At 38.1% G+C, this 25,675-nt stretch overlaps 1 protein-coding gene across 30 annotated transcripts in view; it reads right to left on the bottom strand.

Moving 5' to 3' along the window:
- TPC1 (two-pore channel 1) overlaps positions 1-23,807 on the bottom strand; it is a 49,650-nt gene extending 25,843 nt beyond the window's left edge. For 5 of the 30 annotated variants that reach the window (XR_604464.6, XR_016396531.1, XM_008794874.6 and 2 more), the window contains exons 1-14: positions 23,330-23,807; positions 20,593-20,736; positions 20,251-20,358; positions 19,400-19,495; positions 17,985-18,115; positions 16,513-16,573; positions 16,111-16,277; positions 14,338-14,443; positions 14,049-14,126; positions 7,549-7,610; positions 4,091-4,163; positions 2,704-2,769; positions 2,392-2,535; positions 511-568 (exon numbers count right to left, since the gene is read on the bottom strand). Coding sequence is in view for 23 of the 30 variants with exons in the window: in XM_008794874.6 (XP_008793096.3) it covers positions 511-568; positions 2,392-2,535; positions 2,704-2,769; positions 4,091-4,163; positions 7,549-7,610; positions 14,049-14,126; positions 14,338-14,443; positions 16,111-16,277; positions 16,513-16,573; positions 17,985-18,115; positions 19,400-19,495; positions 20,251-20,358; positions 20,593-20,736; positions 23,330-23,485 (1,450 nt within the window). In the remaining 7 variants the exon portion in view is untranslated. The remainder of the gene's footprint in view (positions 1-510; positions 569-2,391; positions 2,536-2,703; positions 2,770-4,090; positions 4,164-7,548; positions 7,611-14,048; positions 14,127-14,337; positions 14,444-16,110; positions 16,278-16,512; positions 16,574-17,984; positions 18,116-19,399; positions 19,496-20,250; positions 20,359-20,592; positions 20,737-23,329) is intronic. The other 25 variants (XR_015968986.2, XR_015968987.2, XR_016396532.1 and 22 more) reach the window with 11 other exon arrangements.
- Between the last annotated feature and the right edge of the window lie 1,868 nt (positions 23,808-25,675).

Raw genomic sequence — 25,675 nt, forward strand, 5'->3', positions numbered from 1 at the left:
ATTCACGCTTTTAGGTTGAAGGCTTGAAGCATTTTTATTCATTATTTTTTCTGATTCTTATCCATGATGGCTCGAAATATTCTATATAGTACTAATCATGGTCTGCCGTACTGATCGGTACGTACCGGTACCGGACGGAACCGGTACGGTACAGCTATATTTTTCGATTCCGACTATTCGCAATCCGTACCAGTTAGTATCGGTCCGTACCGACCCATACCGAACTGGTACCGGCCCGTACCAACCGGCCCGTACCGATCTCAATTTTTTTTTGGCTTTTTGCCCGAACCAGCCAAACCGGTACGGTACTGGTTTGGTTTGGTATGGTATCGGTACTGGTGCCCACCGGTACGTCGGTACGGTCGGTACAACGGACCTTACTACTGATCATACATCTCATTTGAAAGTAGATTAGGAAACTATAATGACAACTTGAATTGCCCAACTAAGAACTTTGTTTTGGGCTTTCGCATGATGAAATGACAATTAATAAGTCTATCGAATCCCTACCAAAGAAAAACTCCACTTCCTGCCAAATTTTCTGCGCAGAACTGTTCTCTATATCAAGCTGCAAAAAGCAAATTTAATCAATTTAACATTATAGGAAAAATTATCACCAACAATGGCAAAATATGTTGTCACTGAAGCTAGATCTTAAATTCTACTTTAAACTCCAGATGATGGTGAGACAAGCATGTGATAATTGGCCATTGAAATGGAACAAATGAAGAACCAACAATAGAAGCACAACAAAGTATGGATGCATATAATATAAAGACATACCTTATCTTTGGCACATAGACTCTTATATTGTCCTTATGAAAAATAAATTCAGAATTATCAAATCTCAGACATCAATTGGATGAAAGATACATAAACAAAAGCATATGGTACTGGCTCGACTCCAAAGCAGTTCAAGTTGCAAGTCATTTCACTTCACAACAATTACATATCAGATTTTGAATTTCCTGCCTAAATACAAACTGTTTGTTCATTGTACAATGTACTGTTCATCTACTTGTTCCTTACTTGAGTCCAATGTTTTGCCTGTAATTTATAAATTTTTCAGTATGCATTGTCTAAATCAAAATATGATCAAAATTAGTTGAATGTATATCTCCTCGTCATGCTAAAATGGAAAAAAAATCCTGCTAAAATAGAGTTGATTTTTTTCTTACATAGTCAGCTCTTAGACCAACATATGATCAACCAACATCTAAGAACGGCACTCTAACTAAAACTCAAGGGTTAGTGGCAAAGAAACGAGACATGTAGAAGGGTTAGTGACAAGCCACTATTTAGGACACTTGCACCCAATGTCGGTGGAACCAGTACAGGGCACCATATCGGTTGTCCGGTGAAACGAGTCGGTACGGGCCCACACCATGCCATGCCAGGCCTGTACCGACACAGTAGAGGACGGGGGAGAGAGGAAAAGAGAGAGAGAGAAGGGGAAGAGGGAGGGAGAGAGGGATCAGCATTGAATTCGGAACCGGTACAGTATCGGTTCGAGCCGCCACCGGTACGACGGACTTTGGTTTCTAGATTGGAGTCAAGTCCAAGGTATCAACTATGAATGTGATCCCAAGATCTACAAGCAACATAGACACTCCACAAGGGACTAGATATTGGTATAGTTTTTTGTATTTTAAATATATATGCATTTTAGTAAAAACTATATATTTATTTTTATTCATTACAAATAAATCCATCAAGCAATCATACAGTCTCAGGGCCAATACGAAATAAAATAACAATAAACAACATTAAAATCATATTTTGAAGATCCCTAAATCCTAAAATAACCATAACCAAAGAATTAAAAATAAAAAAAGAAAAGATAAACAACTATCATACCGATACATTGTACATATCGAATATTGTTACAGTACCGTACCAAACTAGTACCAAACATGTACAATACTAATACCAAGATCGAGAACCTTGATCACAACACAAATGCATAATTGATGACAGGCTACATCAACAGAGAGCCCACACTATTTGTCATGATCAACATCTACCACCATGCATTGAGTGGGGTGGACATGGGCATTATCAATATAAATAGTGCATAATACATATCAAATAATATAAAGCAAGAGTCAACATCATTGATCACGACATGTATTTCATTAGAATTCAACCAAGCATTCATGAACTATAACCCAAAAAATCTGAATTTGTTATTAATGTTTCTGCTTTTGTGATCATCTGACATACTATGAAAAAAACCTCTAAAATATTTGAATTTTTATTTTTTTCAACATTTTAAGTATTGCAGATCATGATTAACAGAATAGGAGGATAGCTAAGAAAGATAGCACAAAGTAATAGGAAAAATTATCGTGATAAATTTACACAAAGAGCTCAATGTTGCATTAATCTTACCGTTGTTTCAATAACAACAGCAACTAGATTGAGAACAAGTACAAAAACTATAATATATCCAAACATGGGGCTGCGCACAAAAGCTTTCAAATTCTTGCACGGAGGTGAATGGTAAAATGATGGGCAGTTTTCAAACCATGAAGGCTGCAATGTCCAACATACACCCAGGATTAGAGATTAGATTTTTATCTAGCAGTTGAGAGCATGCTACTTACAGGTAAATAAATAGAAAGAGTGAATGGAATCTGATTTTCTGGTCATATTCTTAAAAGGTATATTGCATGTTTTTAACAGCATCGAGCATTGACTTACAGAAGGCTCCTTTTGAAACCTTAGGGCAATTGCACTGCAGAGATCAGTAAATTCTTCCAAATTAATCTGGGCAAAAACATGAAGTTGAAAGCATGTGAGAGAGGAATAAAAATCAAAATAAATTTCCCTCATAGAAATCCAAATATAGCAAACATAAAATCATTAATACAGCATTTTTTAAGCAGGAATCGATAAATACATGCTTAAGAGCTATAATATGGCATATATGGGGACAGGTGCAGCACCAAAGATACGTTTCTTTGAAGATATGAATTAAGCTGCATCATGGGACTTGCTGTCACATGAAAGATTGGATATAACATACCAATTCCACTAGTGTAGGTGTATATTAGTAATTGGCATGTCTAAACATGTTAGAACCCTTTGGAAGTTGTTTGAGAAAAGCTTGAACACTAGTTGTTAGAGGTTTAAAATGAATGACCATTTCAATTTTCAACAACATTTAGGACATTGCAGTTAAACTTTGCACCTCAAAAGAAAAACATGTTTAAGCACATTAATTGCCAGAACCAAATGCCCCAAAAAGAAAATGCCATTGAGCAGAAAGATAATCTCAAATGGCTCGGATATATGTAGCATGGGTTTGTGCAAAGAATACTAAGGTAAACAAAATAAATCTGAGTAGTAATGACAGTTCAATAATACAAAGACTAAAACAAGTGGTAAATTCATTTGCAATAACACCTAATATAATAATGTTCCGAGCTCGGATACATGTGGAAGGGAAATACTAATGAAGGCAAAACATCACAAATCTTGGATGAAATATTGAGGATTGAGGAATGATATAGACTTATTATACCTTAGAATATATCCCTTGATAGAGACATGGCATGAAGGATTTACAGAATCCAAATGGAGAGGCATTAGCCTCTGGACATTAGCCCCTGGTCATGTACTAGTTTCACACAGATTCACCAAAACCATAACCAACCAAACCTTGCCAAACTATTTGGGGATTCCTCATTTTCCAAGCATTTTTCAACTTAAGGAGACCATTAGTGCTACTTCAAGCTGTCATGCAGAATTACATATAATAAAATGAAAAAAATGAAACTATTATAAGATTCTAAATACAGAGCATCAGTGCAATGTTAAATGTGCTGGATTCATAACCAAATACTTCAATTAATAAGACGAGTTCAAATTGCAGCAATTCTTAACAAGTAGGCTTACCAAGCCAAGAAAGATTCCTAATAATGAAAAGGAAAAAATCAATGCCCATGATGTAGACGAGAGCAAAGCAAAAGCAAAGATACTGCACATACAAACAAATGCATACATATGTGTGTATAAAGGGGGAGATGAAACAGCAGCAAAGAAAGACAGACACACAGACAGAGAGGGAGAGAAAAAGAGATTTTACCTTGAAATCACCACTATCATCAAGTTCACTGAATATTAATTCAAAATCTTCCTTAGAAGTTTTTGGCAAGGACCTGAAGAAATTTTTTTTTAAAAAAAAAAAAAGCTACATAGCATCAGTGCCGATGTATTTCTGTACAACAATTGTAAATCATGAACAGTTAGCATAATGAACAAAAGTAGGTTCTGCAGTGCCAGATGATTATGCATAGTGAGTTTGTTTAGTTTATAATTGTTAAAGTTCAACCCAAAAGCTTAAGCTAGTAGGTGGAGAGCCCATGAGTATTTGAGACTCACTAGAGTACCTAACGGTCCTAAGTCCTAACCTATTCAATGTAGGACACTAGGACTACTTCCATTCTCCAACACCACCTCTTACATGCTGAGTCTAAATGGACAGACTTGAGCCTAAAGGATGGGTGACACGTCGATTAGTGGGAGCATGGAGAGATCAGCAAGCAAGAGGGACAGCTGGCTCTAATACCATGTTAAATCCAACCCAGAAGCTTAAGATAGTAGGTGGACAAGCCCACAAGTATTTGAGCCAACTAGAGTCCCTAACCTATCCAATGTGGGACTATTCCCATTCTCCAGCAATAATCACATTAAAAAATGTCAATTTCCGCACAATCTGTAATTCAAAAAAATCGTCATCCAACAACAATTACATATTAACAGGTGAGACTTGGTTGTGTAGTACAAATCATTTTGTAATGAATCATACAGTAAAATACTCAACATATAAAATGTCAACTTTGCTTCTATATGCAATGAAAACATGCAATATAGAATATATTAGCAAGTAAGGACCGACGACATTTGAAAACAAAGACATTCAGGTAGGGATGCACATGGTTCTGGGTCAAACCACATCCACAGTCAGTTTGGGTTCAGTTTAAGCATATATCAGTTATTGTTTTGAAAAACCCAAATAGATCAGTTCAGCTCCAGCTCAAGAGTTCAAGTTACCCAATCTAATCAGAACCAAAGTAATCTATAATGTATACATTGTATCAAGGTCTGCCGTACCGGTACCGGTCGGCGTACCGGTGGCCGGCCGGACCGGTACGGTACCGGTCCGGTCCGGTACGTACCGACCGGTACCGGTACCGTACCGGCCGGTATGCGGTAGTTTCAAAAACCACAGCGCGCGGCGCTGTGGTTCTAAAAAAAAAAAAAAATTGTACCAGTGCGAACCGGCCGGTTCGCACCGGTACGAGGCCGGTACCGGCCGGTACGGCTCCGAACCGGCCGGTACGGGCCCGTACCGGCCGGTACGCACCCGTACCGGCCGGTTCGGATAAAAAATCGGAAAATACCGGTTTTTTATCCGTTCCGGTACCGGTCTAGGACCGGACCGGTACGTACCGGCCGGTACGGGCCGGTACGGCATTCCATGCATTGTATACTATATCAGAGATTCATTAATTATGTTAATTTTTGTTTTTAGATAGACTACTTGTTGGTTATATAGTTCATTGTGTCCTTGATAGTTTCTCTTCAAAAGAATTAATATATCATGTTGCTGATTTATTTAATTTCTATGGACATGAGAAAACTGAGCTAATTCAATTTGATCTTCACTGTTTGGCTTAATCTTGTTCCAACATTGTGGTAGGGTTGTAGTTCCAAAAACTGAGAACTGTTAGGTTTCAACTTTCAGGTCTGAGTCAGCCTCCAACCAAAACCAACCTGAATCATGTGCACCCTACATTGAGGTACATCATAAAATCAAAACTTGGATTAAATATTTCTGCCAAACAAGTCAGAGTACCTGACTTCTACAACATATAATAAATAAGGAATAAATATTTGGTCCGCCAGATAATGATCTCTCAAGTCAATGAACTCAAGAACCTGACTTCTACGGCATCCAAGTCTGATTTAATAAATAAGGAAGTTGCATTTTCCAGATCCAAACTAGAAAATGCAGCTCCAACTCTGATACTGTAATTGGATTGTCAAACTCCATTCCCACCCCTACATCTAGCTCTATTTCCCACCATCATCATTGGTTAATGGTGTCATTAAACTGCTCCATCAGTTTGCTTATCCTATGATAAGTAACAGATCTTTTAGTAAAGACATACAGAGGACTGTCTGGATGCCACCAAGCTGGGTCTTAAGCCTATACAAGCTTGACTTATATTGGTTGGAAGGGGTCACCTTACCAAGCCCGCAACAAGAAATGGATATGATTGAGGCCGATGTAGCCCATGTACTGACACCTCAGGACTAGAGAAAACTTCATTGAATCCTGATGTGCATCATCGGACTCCCTACCTTATCTATATCTTGCCATTGTAAAGCCAGTGACAATGAAGACCCGCCTCTGTACTTTAACCTGCCATTAGACTTGTTCCATTTTTGGCTCAAAATTATGCTAGCAATCACTTCTCAAACGACTAGTTTTTACATTTACCTTCCTCTATCTCAGTGGTGCATTTGTTCTAAATGCTCAAAACATTAGAAAAAGCCTACCAGAAGCAAGCTGCAAGCTCAACTTGAAGAGTTAAAATAGAAATTGAAGTTCAGGTGGTCGGATGTAAAATTATGGTAATTGCTGATGTAAGTTACTAAAATTAAGAGGTTTACTCATAAAGTCATAATCTATGAATCAAGAATTTTTAACTGAATTTCCACTTTGAAAAGGGTTTAATATAATTCTGATTTTAATTAGATTGCAATATGAATGTTCCTTAGATATCAAAGCAATGAAGACTTCTTCCATAGCATTAACAATTGTAAGGGGTCATTAAGCAAAAACCCTTCATATAAAGGTGGGAAATGAACAGTAGAGGGATATAGATGAAACAGCAGAAAAAGATGTGTGAATTGAGGTTGTACAACAATTAAATAGATTTATATATGAGTTTTAGAGGGAAGAAAGAGGGGATAATTTGAGAGATGTTGTATATGGATGGAGCATGTATTATGCTTCAAATACATTGTCTTAGTTATGTATCTCATCATATGTACCACGAAAATATTAGGGTATGCCCATCACATCATTATACCTGTCCAAAATTCATCAAGTTTTGAAAACCATCATTGTTCAATACGAATTTGTAGACATGAACTAGTTAATGTGTAAAGAGTGCATGATAGAGATTTTAGTTCAGAACAGAAGATTAATGTAAGGGACCTTTTCAAGAAAAGGGCAAATAGTTTGCTGCCACATGATGAACTGCGTATGAATATACCACAGATCAACAACATATGCAGTTCATTATGTGGCAGCAAACTATTTGCTCCTTTCTTGAATAGGTCCCTTACATTAATCTTCCGTGTTAAGCTAGAGCCTCTATCATATACTGCTTACACATTAATAAAATGCAAACAAATTCACCACTACTCAACACCATAAAGCTTGCCTACAGTCTTCTACCCCCAAAAAAGGAGCATAAAGCCAGTGAAATAAAGATCAACATAACCATATATGTAATAAAAAGTTCTTACCTGTACTTGTTCAATTCCTCAAATAGGCAAATGCACTGCTCTTTGTTCAGAAACCCCTGCTTCTGGCGTGCAAATAACAAAGATCAGTTATGCAAAATTTGAACTACCACATGACTTTACAATACCAGCAAATTACCCTATCATGTGAACTTAATGTTTATCAATGATATCTAGTATAATGACACAATTATTCCCTAGTTAAATTCCAGAACCAAACAGATATATCTACAGATATACATACATATATGCATGTATGTACTTGTATATATTTGAGCATGTACGTATATATGCATGTATGTAGTGTCAGGCATGCGATGCATGTGAGAGTAAGTTGGGATGCTTGGAATTTCCCCATCTCACTAATAAAAGCATTTTTTATCATTTGCATAACCTTAAACACAGGACCTTTGGAAGGTGTGTCTCTTGTTTCTCTCCCTTAAAGTAGAAATTGAATTGAGTGAGGAGTATTTATCAAAGATGGGACTAGCTTTAGAGGTGGGGAGAGTGGTGGATATGGGTTCTCAGTCTTTCACATTTATACTGAAAAATATACTGACATGCACACCGTGCAAAGCTGGGTTTAAAGGCTTTCCATGCAGTGTAATAGTATACACAAGCAGATACATTTACATGCATATATACATAGATATTATGTACGTATAATAGATATTGTGTATGTATGTCATTCAGGACAGACAGACAAACAGATGGAAAAATAGACGGACAAACACACACATATCACTTGTATTAGATACCAAATGATGTACTCAATAAAAGGTTTGCCAAGGCACAACATATTAAGCAGGATCAAGTTGGCTTCAATCCAGAATATATCTATACAAAGTTAACCCTATCATATATAAGTCTAATGATCATTAAATTATAAAAGGAAAAAGAAAGAAGAAGAATAAAAGAAAAAGGAAATACCCACATTACTCTCATGGAAAAACACGTTTGAACCAAAATTTAGATATAGCTTTTCATGCAATCATTGACATATGCGACCTACTGCAAAAAACAGTCTGTACGTCCAATGATCACATGTCGTCTCACTATCGGGTCTTGTACTTATACCGGTGCCACCCTATCATTGTATCGGTACGCCCAGTATGGAAGCCGATTCGGCATACCGAGTGTCGATACGACCCCCATACCGTATACCGGTACTGAACCGGTATGGTACAGCACGCTCCGTACCATCCGGTTCGGTGTGGTATGGCATACCATGAGTGATGTTTCATCGATTGTATTCTGCAAGGCACATGAAGTTAACTGGTTATATTCAAATATCGCAATCTTTCATACTATCAGCATAACCAACAAGTATCATAAAATCATAAGGCACAATTTTATGAATCATTTTCTATGAGTCCTATTGAGCACTATTCCCTCTACAAATGCAAGCCTTATCAAATCCTTCATAAAATTTCCCCATCTAGGCTCTCTTAGACTTCCATCCAAGTTACTACTACCCCTAGAGCTCCCCCTTTCCCATCTTCATCTCGCTCTTGTCAAGGCCTCTAGAGGGTGTTAAAAAAACTTATGGAGCAATTCCAACCCTATTTTGCAAGTTTTACCACAAATCCCCACAGCATTCTCATCTTCATGATGCTCATTCTATGTGTTTGAACTTTGAAGTCTTGGACTCCCGCTGCCTAAAATTCCATACAAGTCTTGGACCTTTAATCCAGGTTTTCTGCACTGATGCGTACCAGCTAGCAGCAAGCGTAACATACTAAGCCCACATGGTATTTGTATGGTATGGGCCTCAATACAATAATGTCCCAGTACATGGAACAGCTGCTGTCTCGCCTCCAGAAATGTAACATATGTCATTACCGGGGCTGTACCATACAAACCCAACACATATAGGTAAGCTACCAGTATAAGGTCCAGAACCGAGACTGAAAATCTTGACTTCAATATAGCTCCTATAAGTCTCAATACTGCACAAACAGCCCACCCTAAGGCTGACGGTCTAGTCTCTATGACATTGAAGCCTTATTTTTGCACCTTTCATAGGTTCTATAAGTCATCACTACAAAAGTACCATTTTATTCAGCCAATCTGATTTTATTAGATATGCTTCCCCACTTGTATGCATTCCACATGCTTAATATTTGTTCCACCACCGAACTGAATCTTAGCATTATAAACTATTCTTTTCAAGACTTGCTCCAAATGGATCCCCTCAATGCTCAGCTTGTTGATGAAGAAAAAGAGAGCTGAAAGCGAAGCACTATTGTTTTTAGCACACGTAACTTGATTAGGAGAACCCTAATTCCCAAGTTAACGGAGCTACGCTGCTAGGCCAGCTGTAGCTATATATGATCCGTACTTCCTTGTCCGAGTGGAGCTGACTGGACCACGTAGAAGGACGCCGGGAACCCGTCTGATCCAGGTGCTTTCGGGTTGGATTTTCTAACTAAACAATTTCCTCGAGCCTTAGGCCGGTCTTCAGACAAGATGAAATAAGATCAAATATCTGTACCACGACCACCTATCATCGTTCGGTACCAGAAAAGCTCACTTCTTTACTTAAAGTCTTGCATCTTCGCATCAAGTTGGTAAAGAAAGATGTTCATTAAGACGGGAGACAACGGACTGCCCCGGTTTTGTCTACTTTCTGATCTCTTTTTTGTAAAAAATGAGTGTCTCATCAATTAACACCATATCTTCATCAAGTTAAATAACATAACCACTTCCAAGAGCTTCGCTCCACACGAGCCTCCACCTTCACTAACCCAATCATCATGTTGTTGTAATTCTGAAACTATGCACACATATTGCTCTTGATCTCACAATTATCAAAAACACATCATATGTAGCATCTAAGTGGATTTAATGTTAAACAACTAAACAGGGCACAATTCCACACCGAGAGGACGTCATCAGCCAGAGACTTTAGCTAAACAATCAATATTAATTACACCATTCATAATTGTTTAAGACTTTTAAGTTATTCTCACTTGGTCCTACATCCACCACCATGATTATTTTTAAAACCATGATGCCGAGGAAGTGTTGAACTTAAGCTGAAAACTCGAAGGAGGATGGATATGTCGATGCGACCAATCATGATGAGGTAGAAACCCCACTACGGCACGAACAACGTAAGGAGTTGGAACCTAAAGTCAGCTGTGATTTGTAAGCCAATAGGGTCTCAACAGGGGCAGACGATAACTAGAAGAAGAGCAGGGACAGGACCAAGGCTGGCCAAACCGAAGCGAACTACCCGATTCAGCCTGTATCAAGCCGACTTGGAGGAAAACAAGGTTTGTTCAGCCATTGGAGTCGGTTCCGGCCCCGAACCGACCGGAGCCGGTTCCGTACTGGCCGAAACCGGTCGGAAAAGGTCCGAACCGAACCGTACCGGCCAGAACTGGCCGGTTCCATTCGAACTTAGTGCGAACCAGACCCAGTTCTGAACCAGGCCCTCTCTCCTCTTTTTTTTTGTTGAGAGAGCCTTTCCAACATCATTTCTAAGCGGCAGAGAGCTTTTTGCCTTTCTTCTTTTCTCTCACGGCGAAAATCACATCGATTCAACACTTCAGAAGTAAGATCCAAGCCTGAATGGTGTGTGCCTCCTCTTTTCTATCTCATTCTCTCATTTTTGGGGGAGAGGCTTGAAAAAATAGCTCGAAAATTGCAAAGTAAGAAAAGATCATCCCAAAAGTTTTGATTTGGACTTAATTTTATTATATGTTGTAGATTTATGGACGATCTACATGATAACACAAAAAATTTTAATTTTTGAATTATATATAATATTTAAAAATTAAAACTATATTTTTGGATTAAAAAATAAAAAAAATATTTAAAAAATAAAAAATAAAAAAAATGTAAAATCAGAAGCGTATTTAGGGGCATGCAAGCTACTCTCCAACAAAATTTGGTGACCATTAATTCAAGTTTTTTATTTTCTAGAGAGTAGCTTGCATGTCCCTAAATACGCTTCTTATTTTACAGTTTTTTAAATTTTTATTTTTAAAATATTTTTTTATTTTTTAACTAAAAATATATTTTAAATTTTTAAAAATTATATATAATCCAAAATTTTTATGTCTTCATGTAGATCGTCCATAGATTTACAACATATAATAAAATCAAGCCCAAATTGAAAATGTTGGCATGATTTTTCCTTATTTTGCAATTTTCGATCTATTTTTTCAAACCCAAAAAAATGAGGGAATGAGATAGGAAAGAGGAAGCACACCTTATTTAGACTTGAATCTTCCTTCTCGAGTATTGAATCGGTGTGATTTTTGACCCTGTGGGAAAGAAGAAAAGTGGAAAATTCTCCGCCGCTTACAAATGTTGTTGAGAAGGTCTTCTCGGGCCTTCCCAACAACATGTTAACACCGGACAAAGGAAAAGGGGGGTCGGTTCAGAATCGGGTCGACTCGCACCAGTTCGCACCGGTAAGGTCCAATTCACACCTTTTTCAGCCAGTTCCAAATGATTCGGGACCGGTTCCGGCTGGTTCAGGACAAAAACTGGATCCAAAAGCCGAACCGACCCAGTTTCCTACCAGGTCAACTCGGTACAGGCCGAGCTGGACGGTTGGGCCCAGTTCGGCATTCCTTGGGTGGCGCCTCGAAAGCGTGCTCTAATACCAATTAACACCAAGGAAGTGTTGAACTTGAGCTAAAAACTTGGAGGATGGATATGTCAATACAATCGATCATGGCAAGGTAGAAACCCCACTACGGCACAAACAATGTAGGGGGTTGGAACCTAAAGGTAGCAGTGATTTGCAAGCCAATAATCTCTCAACGGGGGCGGACGATAATCGGAAGAAGAGCCGAGGCATGTTACCCTCTCCCAAGGCCAAAAGTACCACCTTAGCCAGTCAATCCAAGGATATAGCTCTCACACGCTCATTTGCAAAACCTAGGAATCCACTAAAGGGAGGAGAGAGAGAATAAAGAGAAGGATACAACCCACAAAAGAACTCTCACTAATTAATAACTCAAAGATCTCAAAGATGATTACAAGAGGAGCCCCAATAGAGGTATTTATAAATAGTACGAGGGGACCATTTTCTTCAACTTTCCAATATGGGATTCCAATTCCTATTCTAACTCGAAGAACCTTAACTGCTAACTTTCCTAATAATATCAAAAATTCTCAAAAAAAAAGTTCACAAAAATCAAAACTCCCTATAATTTACTAACATCAAACTTTTCTAGCTATAATAGGCAAATAACTAACCATCAAAAACTAGCCATGTCCCAAGACACGTGCGTACGGGACCTCCGACCCGTGCAGCCAAGACTCGCGACCTATGTGGAGTCACATGCAACCTAGGCGGTCCAACATCAAACCAGAAATAGTATGGCCCAAGAAAATCACCAGATTGATTGATATTAAGATGACCACCACAAGTAGCTAGCTGAAGCTAATTGTTTCACTCATTCATCATGAGTTGTTGATCCTAAGATAGGACCATTACCTTCATCAAACGATCAAGATGTTCCCAATTGCTTGACCCCCATTTCCAAATCAACCTGTATTCCTTCAGTCACTCTAGATTTTTCATCCATTGCTCTATACCAATAATCGGTACCTGGTGGTTCAACATGTTTGACTCGAACCTTTGGTATACACATGCACATAGGCATGTATAGTTCTGTGTTGATGTGGAGAGAGGAACAAGAGAGAGAGAGATCTTTATAACCTTTCTATGCATCATGAAGATTTCTCTTACATGATTAGATCCATGAAAGGACATGTGGTGATATATCTTATATCCAAGCAAAAATGAAAGACAATAATCACCAATTTGCAACAAAAGAGAAAAAAAGAGTCCATAAAAATCTAATTACATGACTAGGCAATATTGTTTTCTTAGCAAAAGGAACATAAAATGTTATCTCCCACTAGAACACAAATCAAAATCCCTCTAAGACTTTGCAAACATACAAGCATTGTTGTGAATCTGACAACTCAATTAGACATGAAGCCAAAAATAAACAGATACAAAGGACTTGGAACATCATAACCAAGGCAAGAATTTAAATATTGCAGCTTAAAACAATATTGAAAATGATAGAGATCTAGAAAGAATGAATGAAAAAATATTATAAAACAGCTGGTTCATTTGGAGTTTTGGAGCACAAGTGGAAGCATATATGGTCTTCCATTAATTTGGGGTCCTGGGAGGAAATTCTTCAGCTGAGAGGGTGACATGGTGTTGATACTACCCAAGCAGGACACAATTTTGCACTCTTTCTTCTGCAGGGTCAGGCATCCTCACTTTCTCAATGAAAAGGTAAATTCATATTTGACCTTTCCTAATTACCAGTTTGTATTCCTATAGCTGCAGAATACTTGTGATTACTTGTCCTACATAAAGTTAATAGGGGCATAGACATCTCGTAGAATACCAATTTCAATCTGTATTCACTTGAAATCTGTTGTATTAGAAGCATCAAAAACCCATTTATTACTCACAGGAAAAAGTAACCAAAAAAAAGTAATAGACAAAAATAACTTACATAAACATCTATGAGACTGAATGCCTTTCCCAAGATGCTTATTCTCATAGAATCCATCTCAGCCACTTGCTTCGCAAGCTAAAAATAAATAAAAAAAATATATAGCACTGAGTATAACTGATTGATTTATAATTCTTTAGTTTGAACAAATTGTGAAAATCAAGTTATAATAGCATAAGATGAGAACATAATTATGTTTTCTTTAACAGCTTTGAAGACATCAAACTTTATGATCCATGTTGCAACATCTTTAACATATCAATAGAAATACTTGACAACAAGTAAATACCTGAGCTTTAAAGCTATCATAAACGACCGCAAGAATAAGATTCGTTAGAAAGTAAACCCCCAACAGCACATAGATGACAAATAATAGGCAAGACCAACGTGATTTCCTGTTCAAGAACATATGAGTCAAGACCTAGGCCCAAAATTCTATATGAACCTCCCTACTGTACAACTGTAAAAAGCATAAGATAACTAGATGATTTTTAAAAAACGTATATATCCTTAATAAACATAATAGCTAAGCTATGCAGGAAGAAGAAAAACAATAAATCCTTATGCAAAATATAATTAGAGCCGCCTTGGCAACTTGCATAACCCATTACAGCATCAACCAATCATGATAGAATATTTTATTTCTTTACTTTAAATCATAAGTTGGGAACCGAATTCCAACTTGGTTCTATTAGATCTGTGCCTCCCAAAAGCTTGAGCTTCGTGGGCGACGACTCTAGATCAGAGTTGTTTAGTCTCTCACGGCATGGTCTGCCGTACCGGCCAGTACGGGCCGGTACGTACCAGTCCGACCTAGGACCGGTACCGGATCAGCATGGAATCTAGTATCGGTAGCTTATCGTTGGAGAACCGGTATGGGACCAGTACGTACCAGTCCGGGCCGCCGCCGATACGCCGACCGATACCGGTACGGCGAACTTTTCTCACCTATACCTTGTAAACAACCTAGATTAAGATTTTCGACAGGAGCCTCCTTCAAAGCAGATCAGACTTTGTCAGAGTATTTTCTTCAATAAATTGGAGAAGATCTAGAAAATTCTTTCTGAAGAGAGCAATGAAGCTCTAGTTGCATAGAAAAATAATTTGGCGCGAACAACTGAGATTTTGGACCCTGTTTTTCCTTTCCTAGCACAGTGGCAAAAACATTCACTAATTTTAGGCAATGGTATAACAGAAAGCCTGTTACATTGAAGGCCCTGAATTGGACAAAGAAGTTACATGGGCAGATGGCTCCTTGTGATTTTATCCGTTAAAGGCTGCTCTCAAATAACAAGCTGACTTGGGTAGGATTGGGGATATAAGCAAAACAGAACTTAGAGCATGGGTATAAGTGCTAATCAGCACAGTGAGCATGGCACGTTACATACCATGCCAGTGCCTGAGTGCCTTACCAGCACAGGCACTGGCATGGTACTAGCTACATGTTAGTACTTCCCAAGGCACAGTACAGTACATGTGATGCCAATGCCAAGTTGGTATGCCATGGACAGAATACTTCAATCCTTGACTTAGTTTATGATTCAGAATGTCATCGATAAAATCAATTCTGCAGGACATATGAAGGGCAATATGATCCATTTTGTATGATAATATTTATCAGCACAGGATAAACTTGTCCAATCTGAACATCAAATGAATGGCTTCATTTGATTTAACAACCTTCATGCCAAATTCTGAAAGTTGGAGAAGTTCATTGACCATTCGGCAGAATGGTTCTTGAGAAAATACAGCTTCAAGTAAAACATGGTTTCATCCTATGGCCTATGCCTAGCACATGCTAGACTTTCTACTACATTATATGTTCCCCAACAGGTAATGAGAACATCAACTTATGGCAGCATAATAATCCCTGATTAAATATGTAACGTATGATAATGATGATAAATATATAGTTAGCATGCAACAGAAATATTAGAGCTGTTGCTCATTGTGCAGTTGAGTACTTGATGGAAGTTTTACTATGCCTTACTGCAATAAAAAATTGTCAATTTAAGAATAATTGAAGGAAAATACATTTCATTTCTTGTATAGTCTAGCTTACTTGTAAGCAGGAATCCATACATCCGGATTGTTAGATGTGGTGAAAAGAACAAACATTTGATACAATGTGGCACCATAGGAATAGAACATGGTCCTTCCCTGTTGGGTGTCTTCAAATGTCAGATATGCTAACCAGCTGAAGAATAAAAGGAACAATAGCCAAAGAGCCTGCACTTGTAAGAGTAAGCCAAGCACCCAGAAGATAAGAAAAACCTCCAAAGGCAAGGAAATAAAGCGCAATATCACATTCAGCTTTAGGCTTGAAAATTTAGTATTTTGATAACTTGCCATAATTTATAGATCATACTAAATGAGAATATGACAGAATTTGTACTAAGCAACTAAAGGATAATAGCATACATTTTGAGGGACAGAACAAGGAAATATGGAATTAGAGACTTACCAAGACATTGAGATACATGCTAGCCATTCCAGCCAATGTGAGCATACATGCACGCAATTCCCTAATTTAAGCAATAGACTTTTTCAATGATTCAAATATAATATATCTTTAGCAGAATTATTAAAAAATGAAATTTCCTTAATAACATTATGTGCTTTTCAGTCTTTGCCATAAAAACTCAATAAGTCCATTAACATGAGAAAATAGATGCAAACTAAATCATATCAACAACATGGATGTCAATCAAGTGACTATCTGCTGACAGCTAAACAATGTTAGGCATTGTTTGGTAATATAAAATAACACAAGAAAGAAGAATGAAATGAGACAACAAGAATCAATAAGGAAAAAAGAGGTATAATATGAAAATCTATGATTTCACCAAATGCACCACATATTACCACTTTGGCATGTCGAATGATACATAGTATATAGACACCCTCTATATGTTTATCTAAACTGTTATGTATATTTTTCTCTACTTACTGGTGGCTTATTCACAGAAATTAACATGGAGAAGTTTCAATCTATCAGTTCATCAAATATTTAAGATTGCAAAAATAACACATGATTACCTAGCAAAATCCAATAAAAAAGACGGCTACTTGGACTTGATCAAATATTTTATTCTAGTAACTGCCAAAATTACTGGTCTCATCATGCATAGCATGCACATCATCGCAAAATTCACTTTTACCAAATTCCCACATACAATTATCAGACTGTGGATTTCATTCTCACATAATTACAATCGTGTTCTGACTTGTCAATCACATATGTCAAATTATACTCCACCATCTGAATCATCCTGATCTTCCTATGTAGAAATAGGATTTCAATTTAAAATATATTTTAACATGATCAGTATCTAAAAGAATATTGCACTGAAAAATTGAACTTCTTCAGCCCGGACTGATACTGAAACATGAATGACCAACACAACACAATAGAGATGCACTTTAGGATGGAAGAGTTGCCACCTCTGATGTGATAGCAACCAAGGGCAGATAAAGAAAATATTCCCAGCAATGAACTATATAACCAGAAAGGAGACCTTGATCTCCTGAGTATTTTTATATAAAAGACAACATAGTGATCTTCCTTGCTCTAATCAACCACCTAAGCACTTAATTAATCAAAAAATATTTTATATCTGCAATCTTAGGACCGTGTCACTACCCGTGAGATCAGTCTAGTTGCTTATGTGATGCTTATGTTGGCATTATAGAAAGTCGATTTGCTCTTTCCCGACCTTCTTTTATAATTAGTAAAACATCGAAGCAGGAAGATGGCTAAGTGAAGGTATTCCACTCATGGTGGACTACAGATGCTTGAAAGTGCAGGAATTTGTAATTGCATGTCTTGGTTTATGGACATCAAATCACAGGCCACTAGTAATACTCCAGAAAATAATAGTTTATAAATAGAGTTGGTGGTTTCAAGAAATAAAAGAAAACTACCAATATTCTCACCTGATTGTCAATGCAACAAAGACAACACGAATGTACGGGGCGAGTCTGAAAGGTAAAGAAGTAACAAGCACTGGAGATAGATAAAGAGAGTAGACCAACATATCACAAACTAAGATTATGAGAAGCATGACCTGCAGAAAAAAATGGCATTATTGAAAATAAATCCAGAGATTTCATATGTAAGTAATGCATATTACATGAAGTGATTATAATTATCGGAAACTACATACAAGAAGGCAAGGTTCGGTACGGAGGCAAGGTTCGCTGTACCGGATACGGTAGGCGTACCAATCGCCTACCGGACCGGTGTGGTTCCGGTTCGTACCGAAACTGGCCGGTATGAACCGGCCAGCTCTTCCCCGCCGAAGCCGGGGAAGAAGAAGAAAACGAGAGAGCGTGGAGAAAAGAGGGAGGGAGGGAGAAGACCTGTGGCCGCCATCGGAGAGCCGCGGATAGGCGGCAAAAGCCGAGGGGGAGCGGCGGAGCCCGCGGGGAGGCGGGGGAACCCGCGGGGGCGCGGCGGAGGCCGCGGCCGTGTCCCCTTTTTAATTTGGAGATTTTAAGTGAAGTCGACAAATCGGATGCTGACTTCACTTAAAATTCTCAAATTAAAAAGCCGCGGCTGCATCCCTGTTTCTTTCAAAACAGGGGACGCGGCCGCGACCTTGGCTTCCGCCGCGCCCCCGCGGGTTCCCCCGCCCCCCCGGCCTCCACTGCCCCTCCGCGGCTCTCCGATGGCGGCCACAGGTCTCCTCTCTCCCTCTCTTCCCCGCGCTCTCTCTCCTTCTCTTCGTCTTTTTCGTCTCCGACACAGAAATGGCCCATACTGGTTTCCACTGCTCTGGCGTACCGGTTATAAGCCGGACCGGTCCGAACCGGCCGGTACGGTCTGGTTCGTTAGACCTTGCAAGGAGGTATATGTGATAATGTAATATCATATAAGTTGCAAATATCTCAATACTTAGTTATAAGGGTCAAAAAACAGAAGTAAAAAACAATGAATATAGATGGAGTAAGTTTTGCACTACATCCTTATCACAGCAAAATAGAAGATGGGCCATCTAAATTGAAAATCATTTGTGCACTATAATTTAGAGCAGATTCTCGGAAACCAAAATCAAATTATTTGTGGAAGTTCAGATCTTTCTTTTCAAATGTATCAGATTAACAAAAGTTGACAATACATATAGAGTTAAGGTGCCAAAATGCATGATGTACCATATAAATCAAAGATCCACATAATTCATCATGATCGGCAATCTTAAAACACATGAACCAAACCTATATTTCTTAAAATGCAAGCAGAGCGATATTTGTTTTGGGTTTTAAATGGACCATACAGAGAAATCAATTATAAGCAGTCAGTTTATAAAATATTATTAAAAATCTCTAACAATATTATTAGCAATACTGACCTTCAATTTGTTCAAAGGGCTCTTCCAATAGAGACAACAACCTTCATATGCAAGTGGAAGAAATGTATGCAGAACAAGAATTAAAAGTGTGATCCCCTGCAGCAATTACAGAGAATTTTCTTTAGCAACAGTACCCAATACATTATACTACAGTACAGCAGCTTTGGACCTAGAACAGTTACATCAGCATGTAGACTCAATGCTAAAAGAAATTTTCTTCCTATTACCAACCAGGGGAGAGATGACTTCTGATTATTTTCATTTATCCCGTGATTAATGAGAAGTTACAAATCAACCAGCCTAGCACAAATTAGTTTTGATGAGAACTCAAGCATTTTTGCTATATACACTGTGCAAATTGCCATGAGCATCAATGAGTTATAGCTCTTTCTGCATATATATGAACATATTTGATCAGTACATGCTAATGAAACATAGTGACTGACATTAAATTACTGCCACTTTATTATGGTCTTAAATATCACCAGCCATCATCAGACAGATGGTTGCTTCCAATTCTGCCCAGCCACATAATGTCCATACTTTTAAAAGGAATTGTCGCATTCTTGTAGTGCATACAAGTTACCTGCAACTGCTAGGTATTTTAGCATATCTATCAGCACTATTGCCTACAATATGCAACCAAGGTTTATTTGTTTTTCAAGAAACACAAAGAAATAAAACCAGATCTCTTGACGAAAAAATTTATCGAATGAGAATTTTACAAAAATAGTTGCAACAGATTGATGAATGCAACCTTAACAATATGGACCAATCAATTATAGCCAGTAATACGACTGAGAATTTACCCTTTATCCCCCTAGATTTTACTTTTTGAGCACAGAACTCACCTCATAAGTGAGGGATTGCATGCTGCTTAAGTAAGGCAACTGCCCAAGGAAAAAAAAGTCTCTTTCCTCACATGAATATTGGCCATACCTGGTACACCACAAAGGCTTCTGCAAAGCGCACAATCTAGTTATTAATTTATCTCAATAATCTACCAAAGGTTAAAAAATAACAGTGCAACAAAACAAAGAAGTATAAGGAGTCCTTTATTCCCAATCAAGAGGGTTGAACTAATTTGATATGTTGTCCAAGAATCCTAAATTCCTCATCTTTTTCCACCTAAATGCCTCATCAGACTGAATGAAAGATGATATTGATAATAATGATAAAACACATCAACTGACCTCAAGAAAGTTCAGTAGAATTAATGCAAAAAGATTAAGTGACCACAGCAAATCAAAGCGGATATATGTAAAGTAGAACTTTGCGGCCCTTTCAAATCTTATATCATTCAGAACTTCCTCAGGAAGACCAATACCGTCTTCTGCCTGAAAATGCATTCCCAATAAGAATGGTCAAAATGATAACAAAACATCGCAGCCACTACCATTTAAGACAAATCAGTTTGCTTAATCTGAAAGAAACATGCCTCTCACCAAATAATTGCATGGTCAATTTTTCCTAGAATCAGTACATTGGGCGAGAGAAATAGGAAAACTGGTAGTACACAGATCGGTAGCAATTAAAGAAACAAAACTCAAGCATTCAATGCAATTAAACAAATTATCTATCATGAATATGCAGCAATCCACATAATGTCAGAGCAGTCAGTTCCATATGAACTTGTGAGATTTCATCAACAATACACTCACAACTATTTATGCAGGAAATGTCACTTCTGCTAAATACTTTTTCTGTAAAATTTGTTTGTCATAATATTTTTTTGCAAATACTAGCATCATCATATAGTAAGCATGTTCTTCGTTCATACAAGGTAGCTGTTTTAGTTATTTCCAAGACCACTATGTTTGTTGTTGTATACTTTTTCAGATTCCTTTTTAGTGACTGGTAACCAATTTCAGATAAAAAGGAGAAGCAGAGAGAGCAAAGTATAGGAGGAAGGCAAACTTAAAAGCATCCTCCATATCTAATGCAAATTGGCACAAGGTCATAAGAAAGCAATAATTGCAAAAGAAAGCTTAACAGCAATAAAAAAAATGTCATTTGTCCTTTGTCAGCAGATAAAAGACTGAATGACCAGATGTGAATCTGAAATCAAGACCTGTTCCACTAAACATCTCTTTCAAGTAGCCCCTAAATGCATCAAGAGCTGTATGAAAGTCGAACAAACACAAGTGCTGAAATCAAAAGTATAACAAATGTCCTTAAGACTGGCACTGCCTATTCACATATCTAAACATTTATTTCTTATTGGCGGGACATGTCCCATTTAAATGTTAAGTTTACAAGATCCCATACTTGCAATAGGCTTAGGTTTACAGCACTTTTAGATGGACTTTAATCGGATGGTTTAGATTTGTTAAGGTTCGTGTTTAAAGCGAGGCATAGAGTGCCCAGGGCTCATGTGCAAAGTTATATTACATATGAATTGCATATATTAAGGTGATATAAAGCACACTTGCACCATATTTTCCTGATTTTATGGAACAGACATCACATGCAGCAAAAGAAATAAAAGGGATGAATCTTTGGCTTTTACATTTGGACAGTGTAGTTGTGGGTCCAATGACAAACTTACAATATGGGGGATCTGTTGTTTATGTCTCGCCAATAAAGCTCCAATAATACAGAACCAAAAAGATGTCATTTATCAATATATTTTATTTGAAGATTTGTCTGAGCATAGATCCTTGCCCCAATACAAATGCACCATTCACAACCTATGATCTTCATCACAATATTTCCATGTTTTTAAAATATAATTGATGCAGTAAGAAGGATGAGCCATGAAGTTGAGGAATCATAGATTCAGGTTTATGCCTTAGTAAATAGTGGCAAAACACAAGAAAACTAATTGAATACCAAATAAAATTCTCTTACAAAAGGAAAGTTCTGGTATGGAAAAGAAGAAAACTCTGTTGAATAATTTGTTGGCAATCTGTCATTTAAAACAATTCACCTGATGATGCGGTTCCCAACTAGCTTAATGTTCAATCCAGGTTGATCCAGTTTGCATCCTTCACTATCGTATTCTAGAGCATTTGACATTGATTTCACCTTCCTCTCCCCTGCCATTGTTTTCACCTTCTCAAACTTTCTAGTTTTATCCAGAGTTCCTTGGCCCCCTAAATGTGTTAGCATGCAAAACATCACAGATCAGCCTCTCTGTAGATAAAGAACCTCCATTTTTCCCTCTATTTTTTAACTTCAGAATGGCAACTTCTTCCATAACATCTCATTATAATAGATCCTTAACAAGATCTGGGACATCTATGACCAAGAAGTCTTGAGTTTTCAACAATGCTCCATGTAGCTTGACAAATTGCTCTTTATTTTTTTCTTTTTTTTCCTTGACAAAAATTTTTTTTCTCGTTTGAGTTCGCAAAAATTTATTTGAGATCCAGTTGAATCCTTAATTATCATTTGACATGCTTTTAGAAAGGATTGAGCGATATCCCACATCTATATCTTATCATCTGTACACCAACTAACTTGCAAACCTTAATGCCTAAAGAAGAAACTCCAAGAACGTTGAAACTTCAAAAACGTTTCTCCCAGGCACTGATCCAAACGCATTCTTCATCAAGAATTGAATCGATCGCGACCATCATGTCAGTGATTACAGTAGTGATACGCATAACAAAAGATAACCAGTGGTTGGCAAGATCATAACAACGCATCAAGCTAATGCTGATTTCAAGAACATCAGAATTACCACTAATCCTGCACAAAGGCATCGAAGATCGATACCAAGAAACGATTCAAGATACATCCACGCATCACATTCAACACAAAGACCCTAAATCGCATTTTTACTACATCTACTACAATTCCAACATTACCAACAACAAAATAACGTATCTGACTCCAAGAAATCAGGTTCGATAACCACGGAATGCATCAATTATCGGCGGAAAATAAAGAGGATATAAACAAGAAGTCAGAGAAGATTATACCGACCAGATCAACGAGAGCCGCGGCCTTCTGATACCGCGTGCCGTAAGCTATGGCGTCGGACCTCCGGTGATACGGCTTCGATCTCTGGTAGCCGCCGTCGCTGCCGCCGCGGTCGACGGCACCGCTGCTGCTCGCCTCGGTGATCAGAGGGGTCTCCATTCCCCAGTCTTCTCAAATCCCCCACCACCACCACCACCACCACCACCACGACGAGAGAGAGAAAGAGAGAGAGAGAGAGAGAGAGAGAGAGAGAGATCTGTCGGTATCAAGAAGACTGGGCGAGTGTGGAAAGATGAAGGCGGTTCTTGCCGACTAGCCACGCTGTTCCATGAAATCCCTCTCTATTTATTAAAATAACAGGATAGCCCCAAACGCTGCCATCGGTTGGAAAGGGAGAGACCTGATGTATTTCTGCTTAACAAATGATCGGATGACACGTGTACGTGAGGTGTGCCTGCTTTTTAACTCATAAGAATTCTACCGTTCTACGTGTTCTGTGTTCACAAGATCGCAGCTAAACGGTCTAACAGATTGAGATCGATGTCTTTATGGCGATAAATTAACGGAGAGCGGGACGTGGGGAGCCAAAAGTCGCCGACGGTACGAAGATGGAGACATGATTACGTCCGTAGAAAATACATGATCACCTCAATAACAATGATTTCTATGCTAACGTTACATCTGCCGTTCGTGTTGGCGATCTATGTTGTCGTATAAATTTTTTTCTCTTTGCTTTCCGCGGAAGCGGTAGGAACATGATATCGTGGGGACGGATAAGGAAGAGAACGAGAGACCGAAAGAATGGTGGCGATCGCAATCGGAGAGATGACGCGTCGCGTAGCCTGCCTGCCTTTTAATCAAAAGAAAAGAAGTTGGATTGCTACGTGTCCGTATGATGGAGACTTCTCCGGAATAGAAGGTGAAGATTTTCTTCCTCATGTATACCTTATAAATATAAATTATTATTATATTTATTTTTATTTATTTATTTTTGTGAAAACCGCAATTTCATATAACTCTAACGTAAGTACATCCTGCCAGATCAGGAGAAAGCAAAAAATACAATGGAGGCGGGAGCTCTACAGTGAAAGTCCAGCAGATCTTCCCTGAATGCCGTGCAACGTAAGAGGCGACCCAGTCTGCTGCTCTGTTCGCCTCTCAGAATATATGTACTGCCTCAAAATCGTCCATCTCCAAAGCCAGCCTACGGATCTCACGAATAAGAGAATGACCATCACCATACCTGTCCATACCCTGAATCCAATCGATAACTATGGATGAATCCCCCTCGAGGTGCACCCGCCTAGCACTCGCCTCGCATAGGATACACCCTCCCAAGCTGCCCGCAGCTCAGCTCCCACTACTATGAGTCCTAGCATACACTGGCCACCCGCAGCAACCAGACGCCCAAGGTGATCTTTGATGATAAATCCAACCCCTCCGGACCTCCCCTCCAACGCCACGCTACCATCAAAGCTCACCTTGAGATGACCAGAGGGTGGGGGCAACGGCAAACCTGGGCGCTGAAACAGCACAACGAGTACCCAGATTATATTTTTCAAAAAACAAAAATCATCAGTTACATATATTTTCAAATTATCAAATATCTATAACAATATTAAATCTTGGACTGATAGGTTCAATACATGCTATATTAAGTGGAAAATAATCCTATTATCTCGCTTGTATTAGTTTTGTTGAGAATTTATATAATTTCTAATGTAAAGAACTATATTTTTGTATAAATTATTAAAATGAAACGGTTATAAAATTATTTTATAGTTAAATAATTATTATTACTATTATCAGTCAAAAATTTAATAAAAGAATGCAATGTTATAAAACACGATTGTTTGAGATGTGTACCTGAATTTTGACTCTCGATAAATAAATAAATAAATATAAATAAAGATTGAATTTAAACCTTGGATTAATTTTGAAGTAACATGAAGGAAATCGATTTTAACCTCACGAACGAGAAATTGCCGATACCAATCGCAAGAGTAATAGAGCTATTTAACGACTAGAAAAAACATTCCCCGTGTTGAACCTATGCCTCTGAAGTCTGAACTGCTCTCAGAACCCTCCAGATTTCAAAACCGTTTGTCTTGTCTTGCAATTTTTCTGACATGGCTTCTGAGTAGAAGTACTAGTTGGAATATGTTATGTTGATAAATAAAAAGGATAAATGCTCGATCATAGTTACAAGCTGAGTACCGACAGGGTAGGGCAAACAAAGCGATCTGATTTTTTAATTTAAACTTAATTGAACAAGGGTGAAAGAGCACCCTCACATGGATGATATGGTCAGATACAGATCAAATACCTTTTAGTATTCAATTGATAATA

Source organism: Phoenix dactylifera, chromosome 9 (assembly GCF_051530095.1).
Source record: "Phoenix dactylifera cultivar Ajwa chromosome 9, Ajwa_hap1_PhDact_Kaust_v1.1, whole genome shotgun sequence".
Classification (NCBI taxonomy): Eukaryota; Viridiplantae; Streptophyta; class Magnoliopsida; order Arecales; family Arecaceae; genus Phoenix; species Phoenix dactylifera.